The sequence below is a fragment of the Uloborus diversus genome, chromosome 5 (genome assembly GCF_026930045.1).
Source record: "Uloborus diversus isolate 005 chromosome 5, Udiv.v.3.1, whole genome shotgun sequence".
Classification (NCBI taxonomy): Eukaryota; Metazoa; Arthropoda; class Arachnida; order Araneae; family Uloboridae; genus Uloborus; species Uloborus diversus.
The window spans coordinates 179,480,303-179,499,088 of record NC_072735.1 but is presented as its reverse complement, the minus strand read 5'-3'; the positions used below and the strand labels follow the sequence as shown (position 1 = coordinate 179,499,088).

The 18,786-nt window shown below is 32.2% G+C and overlaps 2 protein-coding genes across 2 annotated transcripts in view; one reads left to right on the top strand and one right to left on the bottom strand.

Annotated features, from left to right (window-relative positions):
• Positions 1-1,338: 1,338 nt before the first annotated feature.
• LOC129222061 (28S ribosomal protein S23, mitochondrial-like) lies at positions 1,339-13,155 on the top strand. The gene is made up of 5 exons (XM_054856485.1): positions 1,339-1,401; positions 3,949-4,110; positions 6,414-6,494; positions 9,769-9,889; positions 13,002-13,155. Exons 1-5 carry the CDS (start codon positions 1,358-1,360, stop codon positions 13,071-13,073), a joined length of 480 nt encoding a protein of 159 aa, XP_054712460.1. The 5' UTR covers positions 1,339-1,357; the 3' UTR covers positions 13,074-13,155.
• The window catches only part of LOC129223311 (probable ATP-dependent DNA helicase HFM1), a 120,561-nt gene continuing 114,883 nt past the window's right edge, over positions 13,109-18,786 (bottom strand). Inside the window, exons 35-36 of the mRNA XM_054857877.1 lie at positions 18,299-18,384; positions 13,109-13,241 (exon numbers count right to left, since the gene is read on the bottom strand). Coding sequence (XP_054713852.1) covers positions 13,163-13,241; positions 18,299-18,384 — 165 coding nt within the window. The 3' untranslated portion in view covers positions 13,109-13,162. The remainder of the gene's footprint in view (positions 13,242-18,298; positions 18,385-18,786) is intronic.

Here is an 18,786-nt window from a genome sequence, read left to right as displayed (position 1 = left end):
AACCAAACCCCTATTTTAACACTAGTATTAAGTCTCAATTTACACGGTTTCGATTTACGCGGCATTTCCGTTGAATGTAACCGCAGCATAAAACGAGGGTCTACTGTCCTATCAATATTTTTCATTTTATTTTATGACCAACAAATAGCAACTATGGTCCTAGAAATCCTATAATGAAATCACATGGTACAGATATACTGAACAAATTTATTCCAGAAAGTGTTATTTCAGTAGTCCTGAGTAACTTTCCCAAAACTGTAACTTGACTTTTTTTTAATGATTTTCATCAAGATTGCAGAAAAAAAATGAATTCCTTTCTTAAAGTAAATTTTTTTAGTTCACAATAATAGTCCTTTTTTTTTTTTCATTTTTTATCAAAAATAAAAAAATTGTGACATCACTTTTTCATATCAAGAAAATGGGATGGGTTGGTCCACTCTTTGTGGGGCACGTTGGATCAGACCAAACTACCCCACATAATTTAAAAACTTTTTTTCTCTTAAATTTCAGTAATCATAATAATATTCTAAATGTTTGTATATTATACATTCATTTTAATTTCATGTTACACATGTTTCGAAAAAATAATAATAAATTCTTAGGGCAAAAAAAGCGAAGATAATTATTTAACAAAAATGATACTAAATTTATTTTACCATAAGATTCATTTCATATCTAAAGTTTTTTACAATTTATATTTTGAATTATACTTAATATTTCCAGACAATTGTTTTATAAGAGTAAAATATGCAATACTTGATATAATAAAGTTCCTATATTAAACATTTTTTTTTTTGCTTAACAAGCATTCTACATAAAAAAAATAAAACAAATAATTGATTAAAGTAATAAAAAAGTATACTTTTACTTAAGATTATCTAATTATATTTTTTATACTTGATTTTAAAACACAAAGATATGCTAACTTAAAGCTATGAATTTTGTTGTACGTTTTCCTTGAAATATATGGTATTAGTGTAACAGGATTCTTTTCTTTTTGGAGTTGTTTCATGCAAACATGTTTCAACATTTCCAAAAAAATTGTGGTGTTGAGAAGTGTTTAGTGAAACTTAATTTTGAAAATTGAAGTGCTCATTAAATTTTTTGATGAGATAAAAATTGATAAGTAAGAAAGCGGACCAACGTGCCCCACCTCCCCTTATATGAAGCAGTGAAATTTTGTAGTTACTGATTATCAATGACTAATTAATTACTATTAATCAATGACTAATTTTGTTAAACTTTTTCCATGGCTTGTTTTGTGATTGTTCTTTATTCTGATTATCAAGCATTAACACAAAAAATCCACTTTTTTTTTTTTTTTTTTTTACAGAAGACTTTTTTGTTTATATGAACCATGGCAGGGAGCAAACTTCCAAGAATTGGCTCTATTTATGAAAGGTATTATGCTTTATCCTTTTCCCTGTCATTTAAGAATCTAAGTACTTAAAAATTCTCTATGCATATGAAACTGACAGAAATTGGATATTTTTGCACAATGCAAGTGAAAAAATATAAGAATCAAATTACAAAAATAAAGTTCCTCTTTGCATCCTCAAAAAATGTCTTTGTTCATCAGGAACAGGTGTGCACAACTTCCAGTTCCTCAATGTACTTTTTTAGTGCACCGAAAAAAGGATCTTGTCGCTAAAAAATCTTGGTGTAGTTTTCCTTGCAAATTGGGATTTAAATATTACTTTCCTACACAAAAATTCCTGTTCTAAGCTACTGTCTGACCATCTATTACATAGAAAGGCTAATATCCGGTTTATAGGCGGAAATGGACGTATCTATTAGTTTATAGGGCTGCTGGTTTGTTTCAGATGTGCACTTTTGCTTCTCTATTATTTAGCCTTAATTTTGTAAAAATGAAAATTTGCTCATAGCAGCATATTTTAAATCTAAAGTATATTTGATCTATATTCTCACGGCAAATATTAATTGATTTATTTATTCACAACGAAGTTTTGAGCTTACCATTTTGATTTTGCTATCCTGAACGAAGTGAAAATATTTTATTTTTTTTTTGTTGCTTCCGTGGTTACTATTTTTGTTTCCACCATTATATTCTTGAGAATGCAATAAATGAATAAGGTTCAGCTGCAAGAGGATTTAGATCATATTACTAAGTGGGCAGATAAATGGGGTATGGCAGTTAATGTAGGGACAAGTGGTCAAGTGCTACACTTAGGTCATGGAAATAAGCGTATGAGATATCGTTTGCAGGGTTCAGTCATAAATCAGGCAGAAAATGTTATGGATCTGGGTGTCTTTATAAATCAGGACTTCAAGTTTAGTCAACAGTGCAGTATTGCTAGTAACAAAGCCAACAAAATGCTTGGGTTCATCAATAGATCTATTTCAAACAAATCTAAGAAAGTTCTTCTGCCTTTATATAGGAGTTTAGTAAGACCTCATTTGGAGTATGCTGTTCAGTTTTGGTCGCCTTATCTGAAGAAAGATATTTTTGTATTGGAAAGGGTTCAAAGAAGGGTAACTAAATTAGTAAGGGGACTCTCAGATTTAGAGTATGATACCAGACTTAATAGGCTTAACATGTATAGCCTGGAGCAAAGAAGAGTCAGAGGGGACATGATTCAGTTATTTAAATTTATCAAAATGAAAGATGTAAATGGATTAAATTTTTGCGGGAAAAGCAGGACAAGGGGTCATTGTTTTAAGCTGTTTAAATCTCAGGCTAACTTGGAAATCAGGAAAAACTACTACTTTAGCAGGGTCGTGGGCACTTGGAATAGCTTACCGGAAGAGGCGGTAATGAGCAAGGGAGTGGATAGCTTTAAGAGGGCCATTGATCTTCATTGGGGACTAATTAATTGACTAGGACCAGCCTAGCTGGGCCCAGAGCCTGTTGCTGGTCGTCACATTTGTATTTGTATTAGTGACATTATAAAATGCGTGCATAAAAATCCCATCGTTATTTTCCTTTCTCCCCTGCTAGACTCATTCAGATGGAATCGTCTTTACTTGGCAGATTGCCGAATTACATACAATCCGTGGTCAAACAGCAATCAGTTATGATTGCTTTTGAGCCTAATTTTTTTTCCTCAGAAATCTAGCTCATCAGAAAGGGCAGAATTAGAGAAGTAACTTCCAAATTATATTTTATCATTAAAAACAGAACTGCATGAAGACAAAAAAAAAAGAGCTATTAATAAATCAATAATAAAATTATTAACAAAGATCTTTTACCACTGTCTTTCTCCCTGCAATCATGATAAAATTAGGGAGGGGGGGTAAAGGCATGTTTAAGGGGGCACATCACTTTAAGAGTTTGGGAAGGTCAAGGATGTGTTTCAGGAGTAGGACCCCCCCCCCCAAAAAAAAAAAAATCAAAATGACCTACTTTGAAAAATTTTAGAACTTCAATTTGTGAAGTTAACTTTATGCTTAGCCTGCTAACCCTCCTCAATTAAATACCTTGTATGTGCCCACAGGAGGAGTTGTGAGTTTTAGAAAAACTTCCTTGTTTTATATCACTTCATGAAGACTTCTCTGCAGAAACTTAAACATTTTTGCACACTACAGTAAAAACTAAAATCCATGGTTTTTACCGTCCTGACCAAAACTGTACAAAAGTATCCAAAACTATATTTTTAGAGAAATTGTATTTTGTGAGAGAATATGAGAAACAGAATGTAGCTGAACATACCCCTGTAGACATAATATCACAGAGTATTATTTTGCACTCAGTTTTTGTTTAGCCATAAGAGAAGGTGCACTGGTCATGTAAACTCACTCATTAAGAAATTTTAAAGAATTTACTCAAAAGGTTGGAAAAGGCTACTTAGGCTCCTCCAGTCTTAATAGGCATATACTGCCACTTTCAGTTTTTTTAGTGTCAAATGAAACCAACTTATTTATAACCATCTCAAATTATTTACTTCAAATGAAACTTTAGTGCATTTATTCTTTTTTTTTCTCTGAAAGGTTGACTGGAATTATAAGAGCAGGTGCAATGAAGGAAGAAGACATACCCATCTGGTATGATGTGTACAAAGCCTTCCCCCCAAAGTATGAGCCAGCCTTTACCAGACCCCCAGTGGAGAAAGAAATTAAACCTATTTATTACCCTGAGGATATCATCAGAGGGTAATGAATCTTAGCAATTGTGTTTGTTAAATTGGATTTATTTTGCTAGGAATATTGTTTTGGGCGAAATATTCTTTTTGTTCAGTATAAAAAAATAACAGATGCAAAGTTCTATTCATTTAAATTATTAGAAGTGATAAATATTTTTAATCATGCTGAATAGGTCAATTGTAAAGGGTTCCAATTATTCCAAGAAGCTAAAACAAATCTTTTTGTAATAAGTTACTGCCCTAAGCCAGGGCTAAGGCAGAAATACTTAAATACACTGTCAGCTCAATTATTCCATCTAAGGACAGCAGTTTCATTGTTCGCATCCAGCTCAGATAGTTCCTATTCCGGGATGATGAGTGCTTAAAAGCATGAAACTGCAGTCCTCGGATGGAATAACTGAGCTGGTGGTGCACTTAAGTAAAACAAATCTGTTTTCATGCAAATTTTACTCTTGAATGTTTTTCTTAATAAACTGTTGATTTTCCTCAATATTTTCATAAGCTTTTTCAACTACACATATACAGTGCTGTTATCGAAAAAATGATTGGGTACTTTGGGGATTGGGGAAATTCAAAAAAAAAAAAAAAAAAGTGGTTTGAAACCAATTTTCATTGCATTTGCATTATGTTTACAATCAAAACTAAATATTTGTGGGGGAGCGGGAGGGGGGGGGGCGAAGTATCCCTGGGTTTTCTCTTTCAACTACAGCACTGCATGTATATAACAATAATTTAAAATTTTACTTTTTTTTTAAGGGGGGAGGGTTCATCTCAAAGCAACAATAGGATTATTTTACCTGATATTAGATGTCTTACTGCTGCTCAGAAGCAGCAATGTAGATTGCTTCAGGGTTCGTACGGGTCATGGAAATCCTGGAAAGTCATGGAAAAAAATAACAGAATTTCAGGCCTGGAAAAGTCATGGGAAATTGAAATTTTCATTGAAAGTCATGGAAATTTTTACTGCCTGGACATCACTTATTTTGAATTTTCTGTTATTTTCAACACTTCTTATGTCTCATGTTCTGTACTAGCAAAATTTCACGTTCTTAGTTTTGCCACGCCCACTCAAAAAAAAAAAAACATTCAGTTGCATGCGAGTTCAATTCCATCACTCGTAAGGAATTTATTATTAAATTTATCAGAGTTTATCTTAATTTGTTGCGTGTTTTAGAAAATAAAGATCTTAAATCAGGTGATAGAATACAGAAAACGAGGAATTCTAATGCTCTAAAACAGTAGTGCCCAACATACGGCACGCAAAACTAATCCATGCGACCCACTGCTACGTTCAATGTCGGGAATCAAACGTGTTCTGGAATTTCTGAACCTATTAATTTATATGCATTTGAAAATATGCAAATTTGTAAACAAAACAAATATAATTTTGGATCAGAAAATTGATTCATTACTGAGTGGTTTTTTCAAAAAAATCTGGTTTAGAAACATAAAGAACTAAACTATGTGGCTTTACTTCAAAGAACCAAAATATTGTCAAGTTACGTGGATGATTAAAGACACTGTTGGACACTAAAACGTAACTTTTGAAGCAAATTTATTGAAACTTAGTGATGACTCATTCAACCTTTGTCCCGTTCAATATCATTCTGCCTATTTTTTAAAAAAATATATCAGACAAACTAAGCAACATCATATTCGCTTCACTGCATTTTAACTTTACTTAAATTTATATGATGAAGACAAATAAGAATAGTTTAGTTTTTTAAGTGTACACTTATATTTTTTCCATTACAAGTAAGTACTTCAATGAGGCTGTGACATTCATATAGACGTTTTGCTAATGCGCATTATTATTAAGTTTGATCCAAATATTATTAAGTTTCAGATTAAATAGTGCTATTCTCTTCGTTTAACAAGGTCATGAAAATTTTCATTGAAGTCATGAAAAAGTCTTGGAAAAGTCATGGAATTTTTTCATGCAAATAGAGTATGAACCCTGTTGCTTGAAATGTGAAAAAAATCATATTAAAAATTAAAAACTTAATTTTTAAATTGCACTGTCATTTCTAAAAACTTCTAGAAAAAAATCTCATTGTTTAGCAAAATGAAACTTTTTTTAGTAATCCTAAAAAAAATTGTATCATTTTTAATGCATGAGAACAGATTTTTTAAGAAAACTTCCTCTTTATTTTTTTACAGAAAGCATTAATAGCGTATTCATTACATTACTCAGCAGTTTTAGCAAATAATTGATTTTCTTAAATTTGAATGTGACAAAATGTTAACTTTGCAAGAGTACAAAATAAATTATGATGCATGCAGTTAAAATGACTGTATGAATTTTTATTGTAGGAAATTTTCCCAAATTTATGGCTCTGTCAGTGTTCATAATTTATTGAATCCCAGTCTTCAATCAAAATCTATTATGCAAAGGTAAGTGTTTTCAGCTTAATAACAAATGCTTTTCCTTCAATGCTGATAGCTTAAGTTTTGATGAGTACACAATTTTCTCAAATTTTTTTGGTTACTTTTAAGAATTAGTGACTTTAGCAATATAAATGCTTTTTACTTCCTTTTACAAAAAAGGAAGTATTGTATTCGCGAAAAAATTTTCACTCAAAAATCGGCCTTAATTTCCATTCTTCTCACCCCCAAATGAATGTTGAGTTTTTTTTCGACTCGAACACACGTGAATATATGCCTAGGAACGTACAGACAACCAAAATATAGATTTTGACGATCCCCAAGTTAATTACAACGAATTTTCTCGTGACATCCGTATGTACGTATGTATGTGTGTATGTATCTCGCATAACTCAAGAACGGAATGTCCTAGAAAGTTGAAATTTGGTACGTAGACTCCTAGTGGGGTCTAGTTGTGCACCTCCCTTTTTGGTTGCATTCGGATGCTCCAAAGAGAGTCTTTTGCCTCTTTTTGGGGAGAAATCATTGTTAATTTCGATGTAAACCCAAGTGGTGTTATAATTTGGTGGGCACTTGGCAATATATCGCTAGTCTTTTGGTCGCCAAGTTTTGTTGCCAACTTGGCGACAAATTTGGCGATTTTTTTTAAAATTTTGTTTCAATTGGCCACTGTTGGTGATATTTCTAAATCAAACAATTGAATCACATTAAAATTGCCAATGATGTGGAAATGACGTTCAATTGGAGTAAAAGGAAGTCATGTGATGCACACATCAGCTCGTTAAATAATGAGATAATAATATACAGTATAATTTTGATTAAGTGATACTTGATTCAACAATTTTCTCAATTTAATGATACATTTCACTGGTTCGGGTTTGACTGTATAAAAATGTCTATTGCCTTCGATTTAATGATATCAATGATTTAACAATTATGTTTCCTAGCCCCTTGACAATCGTTAAATCAAAGGTACACTGTATTTGATGACATTAAACACTTTAATTATAATGTCATGTTTTCAATTATAAGTTCAAGCTTAACAAAACACAATCTTTAAATGAACTACAAATGAATAACTCTCATTACAATTTGTTTGTTTTCTGTGAATTTATTTTATTTTTTCAATTTGATTTAACATTATATTTTTCTGCCTCATATTGTCACTCTTGTTTTCCAAAATAATTTTAACTTTGGGTATTTTATATTTAACTACATTACTCAAAATTCTTTAAATTTTACATCAAGTTTGACATTTAAAATATATATATAAAAAGTTACTGATCTGGGCATCTTAATAAGTCAGGATTTAAAGTTCAGCCAACAGTGCAGCATTGCTAGCAACAAAGCCAATAAGATGCTTGGGTTTATCAATAGATCTATTTCAAACAAATCTAAAGAAGTTCTTCTGCCCTTATATAGAAGTTTGGTAAGACCCCATTTGGAGTATGCTGTTCAGATTTGGTCTCCTTATCTTAAGAAAGACATTAATGTATTGGAAAGGGTTCAAAGGCGGGCTACAAGACTAATAAGTGGACTTTCCCACTTAGACTACGATTCCAGGCTTAGAAGGCTAAAAATGTACAGTCTTGAGCAGAGAAGAGACCGAGGGGACATGATTCAGTTGTTTAAATTTATTAAAACGAAAGATATTATGGGGCTGAAGTTTAGCACTGAAAACAGGACAAGGGTCCATTGTTTTAAGCTATTTAAATCTCAGGCTAACACGGATATTAGGAAAAATTATTATTTTAGCAGGGTAGTGGAACCTTGGAACAGCTTACCGGAAGAGATAGTAGTGAGCAAGGGAGTAGATAGTTTTAAGAGGGCCATTGATGTTCACTGGGATTGTAATTTGACTAGGACCAGCCTAGCTGGGCCCAGAGCCTGTTGCTGGTTCTGCTTCTGCAATTTTATATTTCCTTTCAGTTTCTGCACTTGAGTACAAACTGATCTCAAGTCTTCATGCACACAATGTTATAGCAGATGAAAAGGATTACAACCAGGTGCGCCCTGATAGAAGGTCACAGGAGGCCAATATGAGCTTCCAAAAATGTCCTTATACAACAAATTTTGTCTGATTCAGCAAAATTATCATCATTCGGCAAAATTTTGAGTTCTTTTTGGCAAAATTATGATCATTCGGCGAAATTTAAAGTTCCATTCAGTAAATTAAGAATTTCTGACCTCCTAGTTTTGGGTCGCCTTTGCTTACAACAGACTTAACTGCAATGCAATCAAATGTTTAGGTAAAGAAAGTTCTTGGTCGTCTTTGCTTGGAAAGTTTTGGGTTGCCTTTGCTTACAAAAGACTAAACTGCAATGCAATCAAATGTTTAGGTAAAGAAAGTTCTAAAAGCACTTTATTACTTGTAGCATTCTATTAGGACTTTATAAACATTAGGAGGTTAGTTGAATCAACTTTGCAAAACAGTTGCTTGTTAACTCGTTGACTGGAGTATTCCATTGTCTTCACACGAGGCAGCTTCGTTGATACAATTTTTCTTCTAAAAATACCTCACAGTGCTGCTAAAACTGAAGCGAGTTGACTCAACAAATTTACTCGTTTGTAGCGAACGCTTGGAAATGTCCGGAAGAGTTGAAACAACAGGAACTTTGATTCAACTCATCGGGATGAGAACCATGTTGTTGTTGTCTTGTGCCAGCAAGGCTGCAATTTGGGGTTTGCTGCTTCACTTTTCCAATTGTACCGTAATTTGGTGTGAAGTCCGACTTCCACAGTACACACATGCCGCAGGGACCCGTTAATAGGGTAGGCAACCACTCACAGCATAACACATTCATACAAAGGAAGAACAAGAACAGGAGAGAGAAAGTACATCCATGGCCGAGTCAGGACTCGAACCGGAGAACACCCCATTGCAGGCAGAGAAAATAGCATCTGTAAGTCAATCTGCAGACAATGTTTAAAAAAGAGCAAATATAATTTAGTTGAAAAAAAACTCAACATTCATTCACGGGTGAGTAAAATGGAAATTAAGGTTTATTTTTGAGTGAAAATTTTTTCTCGAATACAATACTTCCTTTTTTGTAAAAGGAAGTAAAAATCAAATTTTCCATTTTCCAGAAAACCCCACAAAAAAACTTCTTATTTTACCATTTACTAAATATTTTCAGAAATTTTGCATCTCTAGTTATTATTATAAATTCTTATATCTTCTAACCTGGATTGTAATTAATATTGAAGAATGAACCACTTATAGTCTAAGTTTAGAATGTTCAAGTTTTGTTTTTACAGTGTAGAATGATAAGTTTTGTTTTAGGTTTGTTGAAAAATATCAAGACTTAGAAAAGAATGGGAAATTTTCCACTGAAGATGAACTGTTTAGGGCTACTGAAGATGCATTAGAAGATGAAGGAATAACTTTTGTTAGGAATCCATCAGTATGAACATTTTTTTTAAATTTTGCCCTTCTTTAATGATTGGATAAAATATTTGTGAAATAACATCCATATTCTTTTATAACTAAATGTTGATATATACCTTTTTTTCGGGAATAAGCGCTGCACCTAATATTAAATAACTTAAAAGCACAATCAGTAGTAAAGAAAACTGGATTAAATGTAAATAAAAAATATTTTTTTTGTTTCTCGTTATTATTTTTAATTAACAATAATGAAATATTTTTTAAAATCCCCATTTTTCATTTTTTGCCTTCGGCATCCCTCGATTGGCCATCACTTTCAATGGTTAATTTATCCCATTTCCAACAACGAATGCATCTTTCATCAATGCCTGTCTGGCAGCAAGACGATTTCCAATTGCTTCTGCCTTTTTTTCCTTAAACTTAAAGGCTGCAGTATAACTTTTCAATCGCTTAGGAGCCATTTTAAAAAGCAACTCTGTGAAAAAATTCCGTAAAAAAAGATAAGCCAAGAACGCACTAACAACAGCAAAAGATGCAACGCGACGATGTGAGGGAATATTAAAATTAGAGCTAGGAGACAAGTTTTCAATTAGGTTGCTTGAGCGAGCAACCTACTTTTGTGAGGGCGGTCGTAAGTTCCCTTTACGAAACTGGACACCCATCCTTTTGGTTACAATGCTCCTCTCTCTGACCCCTTCGCTTAGACGGGATAAGGCTTGCTCGCCCACGTGGATCAGCGTTTCTCTCCTCAGTGAAACATGTGCTATCGCTGACTCACCTTCCCTCCCCCCTCTTTGCTTTATTTGTCGTCCAAGGTCTAAGGATTTCACAAAATGAAAGGAAACAATGTGGTGCCATCTATTAGCAGCAGTTTCAACTTTTTTTTTAAAACTTAGAACATCTTTTTTCAAACTTGAAAAAAAAAAAGACACTGTATCTGCTGCACCCGTTATATGCGTCACACGAGCAATTTTTTAACTTTTTTCCTTGTATACGCCACGGCGCTTGTTCCCGAAAATAGGGTAATAAAGTATTACTACACTCAAACCTGTTTTTGTGCAGTGGATATTGATCGCATTAAAAAAATCATTCAAAACTTCACAAAATGGATGTAAAAATTGTTTTTCCAACAAAAACCACTGCTAAATTTCACAAAAACAGGTTTTAGTGTGTACATAATTCAAAGGTTTCCAGTGATAGAATATTGGCAATATTTTTTTTCGTAGAAAAGTGCAAGAGCCAAATCGTGGTAGTTTTTAAAAACTGTTTTGATTAGTGAAAGAGTGATTACTTCTAGTTTACTAAGAACCCACAAACTTTCAAGATTTCAGTCAGCCCGTGTTTGACTTACTCATATGTTGGTGTAAATAGCTATGTAATTTAATACATGCAGTAAATCTGCTTATTGTGTCTTTGGCAAATGCTTTTTCAAGGATTCTTAACAACTTAGATAATGCTAAAGATATGCATCACAATATGCAATACGAAAATTTCATTTATTTTTATCCTTTTAAACATTTTTCAGGCTTTATCATAATTATTTTCACTGCTTATTAAATTTGATCAGAGTAGTTTTGAATTATACAATGCATCTTATAAGAATCTAATTACTGTGCTATCCACAAAATTCTTGCATTGAAAAAAAAAATAGATACTATTGTTATAGGACATTTTAAACTTTAATAAATTGCTCAATCATATTTAAAGTGTAAGGTTAGCCAAAATAAAAAAATAGACTATTTGAATAAGAAAGATCGCTTTTATTAAATCACTAGTGGTACCCGCACGGCTTCGCCCGTAATAGCAAATTAAAAGGTCTTTTGGTTCGCCTGTATATTTACAAATGATGTGTGGTGAATTTTCTCGCCAATTGGCTTGTGCCCACGTTACGGTTCCACGTTATGATAATTTCGTATCTCGCCAATTGGCTTGTGCCCATGTTACGGTTCCACGTTATGATAATTTCGTAATTTATTCGTCCATCTTATATTTTTTTTTCTTAAAATTGGAATATAAAAAGAACCACATCGAATTTTCGAAAAATCGCTTCGAGGTGCACACCTCCATGCTACATACTAACTTTGTGCCAAATTTCATGAAAATCGGCCGAACGGTCTAGGCGCTATGCGCGTCACAGACATCCTACAGATATCCTACAGACAGAGAGACTTTCAGCTTTATTATTAGTAAAAAAAAAAGAAATTGCCATTGGAGTAAAAGTTAATTGTTTCAGAAGCACCTACAGCCATTGCCATAGAAAGATCATGATTCATTCCTCAGGACGGCAAAGTTTGCTTCACTTCAACATTCCAATGGAACCTCTGGCAATGCTCTCTTAAGTGGTTTAAAAATAAGGGCGACAATTCTGGTTTGTATTTAGGGTGTGCCAACAGTTCTCAAAAAGGAATATGTTTCAATTGATGTTCACTATGTTTGCTTGGCCCAGTCTTGGCAGATTCAATATCGTTTTGTACCCTTCCCAACAACTTTGACATCAAATGTTTGCCGCTGTTCCAATAGTGCTTGCTATAGGCTGACCATTCACAGATAGATGACTACAATAGGCTCACCTTCTGCACAGTCGGAAACCATACTCCTTTCCATTACTCGAACCTAGACACATTCAAAAAAAGCACCAGGCACAATTTAACTTAGATTATTTCTTCTGCCAATAGTTTTCAAGGCTCAACGCTGTATGAGGGGTAATCTTCCTACCTCCCACTATATCCCTGTTCTGCACTGCTGTTGTAACAGCAATCATTCCGACAGTTGCACTTGTCTACTTTCATTTGGGCAACCATATGCTTGATCATACCTGCTGCAGATCTAACTTTGTATCATTTAGAGGAGGAGCAATCAATCTTATTTCTTTTGTGAAGATGAATAATTTCAAATGTAATGCTGTATGTTTCACTAATAATTCCAATAAGTGGTGGGAGCTGGTAAAATTTGTATAAATATTTGTAAGCTTTATTTTAGTATTTTTCAGCTTAAAAAATAAAGGTAATATTTATTTTTATAGCTTTAAAATGAGTTGCAAAAAAAAAAAATAAAAATAAATAATAATAATAATAATAATCACACAAACAACTTGATTGGTTATTAATTTTATTATTTACTTTTCTCAGGTCCAAAATAGAAAAGAAAATGCAGAAGAAGAAACTTTGAATAATGTAGAATCTGATGTATCAAACAGATAAATTAGAATTGTAATTGTCATTAAAGTTTTTAGAATGTTATAACATAGTTTCAAATATTAATAAAGATCATTTTGAAGTTGTCTGTTGGTTTATCTGTAATCACTGGAGAGTATGTCCAAGCACATTTGAAAGCATTTTTCTGTAGCTATTGGATCATCCGGATCGATGCTGAAACAACATGAAAAATATATCATCATTTATGCTTTTACATTTAAAATCATTTGATTTAACAACATGAGCATTTTTATATGTAGCCACAAGAAAATATTAAACCCACACAAATAAATTTTTCATAGCACCTTTTCACATAAATTATAAATTTTTGTTGTGATTACTTAAAATATATATATATATATATATATATATATATATATATATATTCAGAATATTACAAGATTTCAAAATATCCATTACTGAGTTAGAACTCAAAACTTTCATTAAATAAACTTTTATGATTAACAATGTCTATACATAAAATACACCGCCAGCTCAGTTATTCCAAACTTACTAAAAAATGTCTATACATGTTTTTTTTTTTTTTTTTTTTTTTTTTTTCACTAATTGGCAGAATTTCGCAAATTTGAATCTTTAGATTCCCAAAATTCTGCTTTTATGGTTATTCCATTTCTTTTTCATTATTATTATTATTATTATTTTTTTAAGTTTAATGAAAATACAGGAATTAACACAAAACCCCCACTTGTAAAAATTAACTTAATATTTTTGTTGAGCATGCTTTACAATTCCACTACTTAGAAAATCACATAGAAAACGAATAACAAATGTTTATAGATTGTTACTCACTTATAATGTTGAAAATAATAAAAGCCTACTTTTCTATATGTAAGCCCAAAAACACATACCTCGATTTCAGTGTGCAATCTTTCTGTATCTTGAACAAAAATTGAATTATTTTCACTTCAACAATTTTACAAGTTTCATTAGAAGTAAATAAGTTAAATTTCTTTTATTTCTTTTTCTTTTAATTTTTCCACTAGAATTTTAGTTTGAAAATGTAGATGTACTATATGTCCCATAAAACTGTAGCAAATCATTCAGACAATTAGAAATAAATAATTTTGCGATAAAATCTAATATACATATACAAATATATTTATTTAAAATTCTTTAGAAAGTTGATGCTTTGAAATGGGATACATAACCACTAATCAGTCTATACAAATCCAGAGAGATTAAAAGCCAAAGTGTAAAAATTCATGAATTAAGAGCAAATATAACAAATGTAACCAGGCAAATAAATTAAGCAAGATACAGCACTGTAGTAATTTTCTATTGGTGAGTCCCTCCCCCCTCCTCCCACAAACCCCCCAAGAGAGTTCCTCCAAACATTTTTTCCTAATTGAAACACTGACAAGATATATAACACATATATATAAATAACTTTGGCTGAATTCAATAAAAAAAAGTTTTTTGAGGAAGTCTCCCCACCCCTTTAGCTTCAATGAGTAGACATTTGTCACCAGCTTGATTAATGTCTATGGTGTATTCAGGCTGTTGGTACATTGCATGTACCTGAGTCATGGCTTAAGGGTGGTAAATTATTGCTCAAAAAAAAACAAAGGGGTTCCTTGTAGCTCCAAAACGTTGAGTGCATTATTCTTTTTGCATGTTTGTGCATCATGTTTCTACTAAATTTATTTTCTTAAACGAGCTGATGTGTGCATCACATGACTTCCTTTTACGCCAATTTAATGTTATTTCCCCATTATTGCAATTTTAGTGTGATTCAAGAGTTAACTCGCTCTAAATTTCACCAACAATGACCACATTAAAACCAGATTAAAAAATTAAAAAAAAATCGCCAAATTTGTTGCCAAGTTGGCGACAAAACTTGGCGACCAAAATACTGGCGATATATCGCCAAGTGTCCGCCAAATTATAACCCCACTTGAATTCGCATCGAAATTAACAATGATTTACCCCCAAAAAGGGGCAAAAGACCCCTTTAGAAACACCCGAATGCAACCAAAAGAGGAGGTGCACAACGAGACTCCACTAGGAGTATACGTACCAAATATCAACTTTCTAGGACATACCCTTCTTGAGTTATGCGACATACATACACACATACGTACATACAGACGTCACGGGAAAACTCGTAATTTGCTTGGGAAACGTCAAAATGGATACTTCGGGCGTCTATACGTTCTTAGGTACATATGTAAGTGTGGTCGGGTAGAAAAAAAAAACTCAACATTCATTTGGGGGAGAGCAAAATGGAAATTAAGGCTGATTTTTGAGTGAAAATGTTTTCGCGAATACAATACAGTGAAACCTGTGTAAGTTGACCACTTGCGGTGCAGTACTTTGGTGGTCAACTTAGACAGGTGGTCAACTTATAAAGGGTGTAATGATTTTTTTTTTTTTGTCATTTCTTGCACCATGTATTCATTTTTTGACTAACTGACCCTTACTATCTCTGTTCAACTCACTTTCATTGTTTAACATTACTTTGAAACAATAATTTAAAATGTTATTCAAATATTTTTAGAGGTTATTTTCTCAGAATGACGTATAATGTGTCATGTAAATTTAAAATTTCAGTAAATTGATCAAAAAAAATCATTGTTTATAAAAAATTATTTGATATTAATAGTTCCTAAAAATTCATAGCTAATCAAAAATAACAAATTTTTCGCTTTTTTTTCTAATATACATTTAATACATTTATAACCATGATGATCTACTTTTCAAAAAAATAACTCCTCATTGAAGTTTGGCGCACTTATTAGACACTAGTTTTGGAAATTCCATATGTGTCAGCTAATTTTCTCTGGGTTTCTCCCTTTTCAATTAATTTTAATACTTCATACTTTTTATCAATCTCAAGTTCAACTAACTTTCTTTTTTAAGCCATTTTATGTAAAACTATAACACAAAGAGCAACAAGGTGATGAATGGTCTCCTAGTTCAATATGGCAGTTGAAAATGAAAATGTACCATTTCTTTATCCCTTGCATTAGAAATACTGCAATGCAAGTAACTTTTACTCTAGCACAATCCCAGTGTTGCCACAAAATATTGCAACTGGAAAAAAAAAATACTTTGTACTTTTCTACTGAGAGATGTTTTCATTGAACAGAGAGTACAAAAGGCAATCTCAAATAGAACAACAAAAGAAAAACAAGTTTGGAGAATAAAAGGGTTCTTAGTAGTTTTCCAATGTGGTTAAACTTATAAGGAGGTTTAGTTATGTTACTGTTTTATTTAGTTGGTAAAATGCTGGTCTGGACCAAAAATATTCCTGGAAAGCTATAAAAAAATAATAAAATAATTTGCTAAATTAAGTTTTAAAAAATAAACCATGTGGTCAACTTACAAAGGGTTTTTTACAATACTCCAAACCAAATTTGGGGTACATTAGTGGTCAAGTTAGACAGGTGGTCAAGATAGAAAGGTGGTCAAGTTACAGAGGTTTTCCTTCATTATACGAGATAGGACTAATTCCGTTCCTGACAAAAGCGGTCAACATAGACAGGTGGTCAACTTACAAAGGTGGTCAACTTTACAGGTTTTACTGTACTTCCTTTTCTGTAAAAGGAAGTAAAAAGAATCTATTTCTTTCATAAATGGAGAACAGTTGAATATAATAAAAATAAGAGGGAAAAACAAATTCCTATAAATTTTTAGGTACTGAGAACTACCACAATGTGCCATGGAAAACAATCATGTCGTGGCAGTTATAATAAACTGTTGTTAAATGAATGACAATTCAGAATTGTCTTCTCAATCTTCAGAAGGGAGAAAACAATTCTGAAGATTATTCATTTTACTGAAAATACATTTACAGTAACCGCTCGTTATATCGCAGTTGTCAGGAGACGATAAAACCACGATGTATCCGGAAATGCGATATAACCGAGGCCATAAAAAGTAACGATTTAATTAATCTAAAATTAAGTAATTGTGCCACCTCTAAAAAAATACTAGTTTATAATCATAGTAAGATTTTCTTGATAAAATCAAAACAAGAATTAGTCTAACAATTTTTCTTAAAGAAAAAAAAACTTTTGTTTCATGATGGAATATGAGTTGAAAGTTGAAAATTAAACTATAATGAACAAGTGTTCAGAAAATATACTTGTTTTGTTCATTGGCTAAACAAAACAGAAAATATTTTTTTAAAAATACTGTGGTCTCAAATGTAAAGCAAAATTTTTAAAATATAGTCGAGCCCGCTCATTGGAATATCGGTTACAAGAATATCCTGCTTAATGTAATAAATTTTCTGTGTATTAAACAAACGTAATTTGTTATTTTGATCCCAGATAATGGAATATCCCACCTATTAGAATATTTTTTGGGGGTAAATTGGTTATTCCATAAAGCAGGCTGGACTGTATATATCTTAATATATAAAAATCTTCTGTGCGGACGTTTGTCACCATAAGGCTTTTAAACGGCTGGACCGATTTTGATCAAATTTTTTGTGTGTAATTAAGTTGTGGCAAGCATGGTTTCGAAGCGCGATGGATGGGGAGGGATGAGTGATCTTCGCTCTTTCAGAGAACTGTTTTTACTTTTATCATTTTTTTAAACGATATTCTTTCGATTGTTTTATTCTTTTTCATATGGAGGATGTTGCAGCGGAATTCTCCGTTCATTCTAGATGGGTAGTTATTATTTTTACACTTAATATCTGAGGACGCTTTTTATCCTTTGACTATGGCTGAAGGAACAAACCATCAAGTACGGGAGAAAAATAGTTAATAAAAGAACTACTTACAACAGTGGGCATTAGATAAATTGAGATATAATAAATGTACGCGTTCTGACACCATAGCAGCTTAAAACATTTTTTTTACTTATTTTTTTTCAACAGAACAGTTTAAACACTTGATAGTTTATTTAAATTTTTTAACTTTTCAATTTACAAAGTTTGAACAGAACAACGTCTGTTGGGTCCTCTAGTGGGTGTGTGTATATATATATATATATATATATATATTAGTTTTTTTGAGACAAAGGAAAAAGGTGATATATCCCAAGCAGCAATGCAACGAGGGATTACTGTATCATGTAATTTGAGCCTGACAAATTAAAAGTGGTAGAATCTTTTGCTTACACGCTCGTCATTTCATATTTTTCCAAGACTGGGATTGCCCCCTTCCTGACCTCTCTAAGTGACAAGGCTGATTATATCCATAAATTAACTACAAAAAGACTGGAAACAAAATGTAATCTGATATAAAATAAGTACTTACACATTAGTAGGATCTCTTCCTTGTGTAAAAAAATGTGTTATGTACTTTTTTGATTTTTTCTCTCCCGTCTTCATCTCCTCCGAATCCTGGAAATGAAATATGAAATTTAAATACAGTAACTTAAAAAAAATAATTGTTTAAGAAATTCAGTAAATCAAACGTAGTTAGTTGTCAGTTCAATGATATAAGGAATGTATACACGTATAATAACCCTTTTTTTTTTCTTTTCGCATTTGCTACTTTTCAACGTTTTGTAATTTATGATTGTTACCTACTCTCAAACAATATGACAATATACAACAAATCATATTTCCAAAATTGAATTATGAAAGGAAGACCAATCTAAGTAAAATATCTACAGAAGAAAAAGTCATGTCTTTGGTGACATTACAGGACCATCCAACACCCAAATATGTGAATATCCTTCAAAATGCTGCGTAGAGCATAAACACGTTTATTGAAAAAGAAAATTTCAAAATGAATAAATA